This window comes from Vigna radiata, unplaced genomic scaffold, assembly GCF_000741045.1.
Source record: "Vigna radiata var. radiata cultivar VC1973A unplaced genomic scaffold, Vradiata_ver6 scaffold_414, whole genome shotgun sequence".
Classification (NCBI taxonomy): Eukaryota; Viridiplantae; Streptophyta; class Magnoliopsida; order Fabales; family Fabaceae; genus Vigna; species Vigna radiata.
The window spans coordinates 1-6,995 of NW_014544156.1; the positions used below are offsets into that span (position 1 = coordinate 1).

Below are 6,995 nucleotides of genomic sequence, written 5' to 3' on the forward strand. Positions count from 1 at the left end.
GCGTTCGACAAATGAAATCGTAATCCACACAACTCGCGATGGCAAAGTTCCAGCGAAAGAAACAATGACGCGGAAGAAACGAGTCGGAGATAGAGAGGGATAAAAGAAGAGTTGTGGGACTGACAATGAAGAAGTTCAGTGAAGAAGAGGTGCGGGAATGAAGGTTCGCGAAGAGGCAGAGCTACGGGAATGAAAATTCAGTGGTCTTAGTTATAATTCTTTTTTGAGGCAGAGGATGGGGGAAATTTTCCAGCTTTCAATTAAATTTTTACTTCTTATTTTCCAAAACCCGTATATAATATCAGCAGGTAAACTTTCATCACCTTACACATGGATATTAGATACGGTAAATCCCTACAAAGCTTCCCGATCAAAAGCGCCAAAGATACATACGACCATTATATACGGATTTTCCGTATATAATGATTTCTCTAATTACATACGGATTTTCCGTATATAATATGATTATTATATACAGATTAAATCCGTATATAATTATCCGTAGATAATTGGCAATTTTCTTGTAGTGTACATACATACATATGTGTTTGTGTGTATTTAAAAGGAATTCCTAATCAAATAAATTGTTTTTTACTAACCTGCCAATAACCTTTTTCAGTAATTGGAATATGGTCTCCTTTAAAGTGCTTTGGGTTAACACCACTGAAAACTATTTCACCAACTTTTTTCACATTTGGATCCCCATTCAACCAAAAGGAAAACACCTTCTTACTAATAAGATTTTGCTCTACCATTTTGTACCTGTGATCTTGCATTTGTGAGTCATTCAATAATATTCTTAATCACCAAACGCATAAAACACAACATACCTTAAAAGTCCTTTGAATCTTCCCTAAATGAAACACCCCTTAAATGTAACATCGGTAGCACAAAGATCTCCTAACGATGCACCACAAGAATCCCATAAAACATAACAAGTATTAGGTTCCCAAAAAACTTAACAAGTGACAATAGACCAAACTTTCTTCATCAAATGCTACCTAAACCCTAGTAGAGAAAACAGAGAAAGAATTTGAAGAACCACATACCCTAGCAGGAGCAGCGTAGAGAACGGGCTTGGAGTATTCCAATTCGAACAATATGTGTGCATCCTTAGTATGGTGGATAGAAACCTTCTTCTTCGTGGCCTTAAAAAAGTGGTCGCCGGGCGCATTGAACTTGACCAAAGTAGCTTCCTTGTCGAAGCGCAAGCATCAGTTGCGGTGGTCGTGGACGAGGTTGACGATGGCGAGGCAGTTGTCATACGCAACGATGCCGAGGCAGTTGTCATAGGCAACGATGCCGAGGCAGTTGTCATAGGCAACGATGAGGGCGCACTACCGAACGGATGCAGGACGAGGTCGTTGATAACGACATTACGGTGGACGAAAAGTGTGGTAAGATGGACTAAGCCGTCCGCGTAAAAAATGGTGACAGGCCTAGCGGCGTCAACGAAGATGAGGTTGTGGGGGAAGGAGAGATTGGAAGGGGTGTAGAAGGAGAAAACGGTGACAGAGGCAGAGTGTTGGTGGAGGGAACTAAGGGAAGAGGTGGTGGAGAGGTCGTAGAGGTGGATGGTGTCGTCGTCACACTCCTCGCTCTTCTCCCTAAAACCCTAGGGTTTTTTAAAACTCAGAGAAATGAAAGAAGCTTCAGGTCAAAAATAAAAACCTAACTTTTTGTTTTATTTTTTATTAATTTTTAATAATTTATTTTAAGATTCTGTATGTACTATCAGTGGATAATGTATCTCTGGATTACATACGGATTTTAAATGGTTACATATGGATTATAACCCTAGGTAAAGTTCCCGCTTAAACGTGCCAACATTACATACGGCTTTTACATACGGATGTATCGGTAGGTAAAATCCGTATATAAAATCCGTATATAACTCTTTTTTCCTGATCCGTATATAAAATCCGTATATAATACGTGTGTTATATACGGATCAAAATCCGTATGTAAATATCCGTAGATAATTCTAATTTTTCTTGTAGTGTTTCATAATTTTTCTCCAAGTGGAAGTATTTTTTTTATTTTTTCCAAAACCCGAAAACCCGTAAAATCGGGAAAAATGGAAAAGTGCATCTAGAGGTCGAGTTTTGAGCTGATTATTTGCAGTCCACTCCATAATAGCATAAGTAAGCTTCCCTCCAAATTTCATTCAATTTTCACGCGGGAACTAATTTTTATGACGTTTTTAGAAAATGGCTAAACTTCAAAAATTTCAAACTACTTCAAGATGGGTTGGTTTTACAACCAAACCTTCATAGCATTAATTTGGGACCATTTGAAGTGTTTTCCAACCCATAATTCTCAAATATCATGACTTTGAAAATTTCACAAATTTTGACCCCAAGCACCATGCACCACAAACGTAGTCAAGTCTCACACCAAACTTGGCTAGCTTGAAAACCAACCAAAATGAAAACTTCTTGCACCAAGATTTTTAGAGTAGCCATTTGGTGATATAAAGAGTGCATTCCAACCATCAAATCTCAAAAACCAAGAGTATCAAAATTTCCCAAATCTTGCCACCATGCACCGACCTAGCCAAGTCTCACCACCAAACTTGGCTAGCTTGAAAACCAACCAAAATGAAAACTTTCTTGCACCAAGATTTTTAGAGTAGTCATTTGGTGATATAAAGAGTGCATTCCAACCATCAAATCTAAAAAACCAACACTTTGAAAATTTTCCAAATCTTGTCACCATGTACCGACCTAGCCAAGTCTCACCACCAAACTTGGCTAGCTTGAAAACCAACCAAAATTGAAAATTTCTTGCACCAAGATTTTTAAAGTAGCCATTTGGTGATATAAAGAGTGCATTCCGATCATCAAATCTCAAAAACCAACACTTTGAAAATTTTTCAAATCTTGTCACCATGCACCGGCCTAGCCAAGTCTCACCACCAAACTTGGCTAGGTTGAAAACCAACCAAAATGAGAAATTTCTTGCACCAAGATTTTTAGAGTAGCCATTTGGTGATATAAAGAGTGCATTCCAACCATCAAATCTCTAAAACCAACACTTTGAAAATTTTCCAAATCTTGCCACCATGCACTGTAAAATGGTCAGCCCATTAATCATTCATTAATGTTGTATACCATTGTGCCCTGTAATCTGCTAACTATCCATAAATTTCCCATTTCTGCTATTAATGTGATTATTAAATGCATTGATTAGCCATTAATGACATTTACCTCATCTGGACCCACGGTTGATCAACAAACATCACTTTTTGGCTAATCGACCCAAAAGGTTTGGTCAGGCTCTCCGTCTTCTTCACGCTACTGGAGAGGTAGTACAATATTAATTATGCTTTTAATTATAATTGATAATATTAATTATGTGTCTAATTAAATAATATTTGTTTTCTAATTTGGTTAATTAATTACACATAATAATGATTAAACTTGTGTTATTAAAATTAGGGTTAAATATGTTTTTAGTCCCTATACTTTGGGGCGATTTTGCTTTTAGTCCATTTTCAAACTATAGTACAATTTAGTCCTTCAACTCTAGAAAACTCTGGTTTTAGTCTTTTTTACTAATTTTTTTTAACTGTTTCAAACACGCTTCATTATAGCATTTGGATTGTTTACACTGTTTAACACATTTTTGCTTCAATGTTAACTAAGAAACGTGTGCTTGAAACAACAAATAAAGTTAAAAAAAATTGATAAAAAAGACTAAAACCAGAGTTTTCTAAAGTTGAAGGACTAAATTGTACCATAGTTTGAATATGGACTAAAACCAAAATCGACTCAAAGTATAGGGACTAGAAACATATTTAACCCATTAAAATTATTCTTTATTATATGTTTTTAATTATAATTGATAATATTAATTATTTTCTAATTATAATTGATAGTATTAATTATGTTTCTAATTAAATTATATGTGCTTTCTGTCAATTAATTAATTATACACAATATAAAATTATGTTATTAAAATTATTCTTACTTATATGTTTTTAAATATAATGAAATAAATATATTTAATAGTATTAATTATATTTTTAACTATAATTAATAGTATTAATGATATATTTAATTATAATTTATAGTATTAATTATGTATAATTAATGCCTCATGTTTGGAAAGAAGCGAGACATTCCGTGTGTGGAAATTTATCTGTAATTCAAAACCATCCTCTTTCCTCTTTCCTGTTTTTCTCCTTCCTTCGTATCGTTTCCCTTTCTCCACCCTATAAATACCTCATATCTTTTGCTTTTTCTCTCTCACAACATATCATCCTTATTCATATCTTTCTTCTACTTTTTCTTCTTCTTTCCCATACACCAACAACTACACAACATACACATGGAGTTCACCGCTCTCTTGTGCTTCCTTGTTTCTTTCATATCTATTATTCTCCTCAACTTACTCATCAAATCCTTCTCCTTCTTCTTCCCTTCCAAAGTTAATAGACAATTGCCGCTTCCTCCTGGGACCATGGGTTGGCCATATATAGGAGAAACCTTCCAAATGTATTCTCAAGACCCAAATGTTTTCTTTGCCACAAAAATCAAGAGGTTCCAAACAATTCCTTTCTCGATCTCATCAACCTTATCAATCTTGTTCAACAAAATGCTCACTTGCATTAACATAAATCCTTCTTCTTTGTTTTTTTCAATAGGTATGGTTCTATGTTTAAGTCACACATTTTGGGTTATCCTTGTGTGATGATTTCTAACTCGGAAGCAGCAAAGTTTGTGCTCACCAAAGCTCAACTCTTCAAACCAACATTTCCTGATAGCAAAGAGAGGATGTTGGGGAAGCAAGCCATTTTCTTTCACCAAGGAGCATACCATGCTAACCTCAGAAGGCTTGTACTTCGCACCTTCACCACCGAGGCCATCAAAAATTTAGTCTCTGACATTGAATCCATTGCCCAAAATTGCCTCAATTCATGGGAAGGAAAGTTGATCACCACTTTCCTCGAAATGAAAACGGTAAGCCCTCAAATCAGAGCACAGAGCAAAATCTTCTGTTTTAAAAAAGTAAAAGAAAATAAAAAATCCCTTTACAACTTGTTATTTCTGCTGTATATTTACCAAATAAAGGACGAGTTTTTAATTTTTTTTTTCTTCCCATGTTATCTTTTACAGTATACCATCAACGTGGCCCTGCTGTCAATATTTGGAAAAGATGAAAATCTGAATGCAGAGGTTCTGAAGCGATGCTACTACACCCTTGAGAGAGGGTACAACTCAATGCCCATAAACCTTCCCGGAACACTTTTCCACAAAGCCATGAAGGCAAGGAAAGAGCTTGCAGATATTGTGGCTCGAGTAATCTCAAAAAGGAGGAAGACGAAGCAAGAACACAATGACTTGCTGGGGTCGTTCATGAGTGAAAAAGCTGGACTAACTGATGAACAGATAACAGATAACATCATTGGTGTTATTTTTGCTGCTCGTGACACCACTGCAACAGTACTTACGTGGATTGTTAAGTTCCTTGGCGAAAACCCCAGTGTCTTAGAAGCAGCAACCGTAAGCATATGCCTCCTAGTCTTTCTTCAACTAAGTGTTTGTTTAACCGAGACACCTAATGACAGAAAATAAAATATTTTTCTTAATGTTTTTTAAGAGTCTACTTTAAACCTTTTATGACAAATAAATGAAAGTAAGTCAGAAAATCTGGAGTGTGGTTTGGTTTGGTAACTTAAAAATTGTTGGTTATGACTTTTGTAGGAAGAGCATGAGTCCATATTAAGGTGCAAGGAAGAAAGTGGAGAAGAAATGGGCCTGAATTGGTCAGACACAAAAAATATGCCTGTGACATCGAGGATCATACAGGAGACTCTAAGAAGAGCATCAATTTTGTCTTTTACCTTCAGAGAAGCTATAGAGGATGTTGAATTTGAAGGTCAATAACCAAATCTGATAAGATACCCATTTCTCGTTTTTTTTTCTTCAATATACCAAATAATTCTTCTCTATTCCTTGTTTGTGATTTTGTGTGTGGGGGAATACATTTCTTCAGGATATCTCATACCAAAAGGGTGGAAAGTATTACCACTTTTTAGGAACATCCACCACAGTCCTGACAACTTCAAAGAGCCAGAGAAGTTTGATCCTTCAAGATTTGAGGTAAGTATTATGCAGAGAAAAGAACTTATGCATTATTCTCCATCTTGTTGTTTTTCACTTTGCTACATGTGATTCTTCTAAGGTCAGTGTTTGAACATGTTAAATTATTTTTGTAGGTGGCTCCAAAACCCAATACTTTTATGCCATTTGGCAATGGGACCCATGCATGTCCTGGCAATGAAATAGCCAAGTTGGAGATGTTGGTGCTTCTACATCACCTGATCACAAAGTACAGGTTGGCAATCTGGTTTATTACCAAACACAATCTCGTTGTAACCCTTTTCAGGGTTTGCAGTGATGAGAGACATGTTCCAAAATTAGAATGTTTTGAATGATTCTAAGGGTAGTTGCTATTATTGTTATGCAGGTGGTCTACAGTTGGTGCAAAAAATGGGATTCAGTATGGCCCCTTTGCTCTTCCACAAAATGGATTGCCCATGACATTTTATCCCAAAAAATAAATATCATTCAAATAAAGAGTGGAGGCACACTAAGAAGCAACTTCTTCCATATGGAAATAATCCTTCTAAATATAGTACAATTTAGATTACAGAAATGATGAAAGAGACCTCATATAAAAAATAATCTCTAATTCTTTTGAACAAAAGACAATGGAAAATGCTTATTATGGTATGATCAGCGAAAGAAAAGCATATTGTACAGGAGTAGGTCTTAGCAAGACTGTCATTTTTTTTCTTAGATTTACAGTTGTACTCTTTCATCTTCAACTCAAGTATTTGGAATGAAAAATAAATTCTCCAGTACTTTCATTATTTATGTTTCCTTCTTAACTGTTACTCGCAATGTAGATAGGATATTCATACACTATATAGAGATATGGATACTTTAATCTGTGTAATTTCCGAGCAAGGAAATACAATTCTATAT

The 6,995-nt window shown here is 35.5% G+C and overlaps 1 protein-coding gene across 2 annotated transcripts; it reads left to right on the plus strand.

Moving 5' to 3' along the window:
• Nucleotides 1-4,204: 4,204 nt before the first annotated feature.
• On the plus strand, nt 4,205-6,795 carry LOC106755472 (abscisic acid 8'-hydroxylase 1-like). Of its 2 annotated transcripts, none has more exons than XM_022778313.1 (7): nt 4,205-4,544; nt 4,649-4,964; nt 5,121-5,507; nt 5,709-5,883; nt 6,001-6,107; nt 6,224-6,394; nt 6,475-6,795. In XM_022778313.1, the coding sequence occupies exons 1-7, from the start codon at nt 4,333-4,335 to the stop codon at nt 6,664-6,666; spliced, it is 1,560 nt and encodes a 519-aa protein (XP_022634034.1). In that variant the 5' UTR covers nt 4,205-4,332; the 3' UTR covers nt 6,667-6,795. The 2 variants fall into 2 exon arrangements, with proteins under 2 accessions (XP_022634034.1, XP_014493121.1); XM_014637635.2 differs by having other exon boundaries at nt 4,214-4,544; nt 6,224-6,342; nt 6,475-6,642.
• The last annotated feature ends 200 nt before the right edge of the window (nt 6,796-6,995 follow it).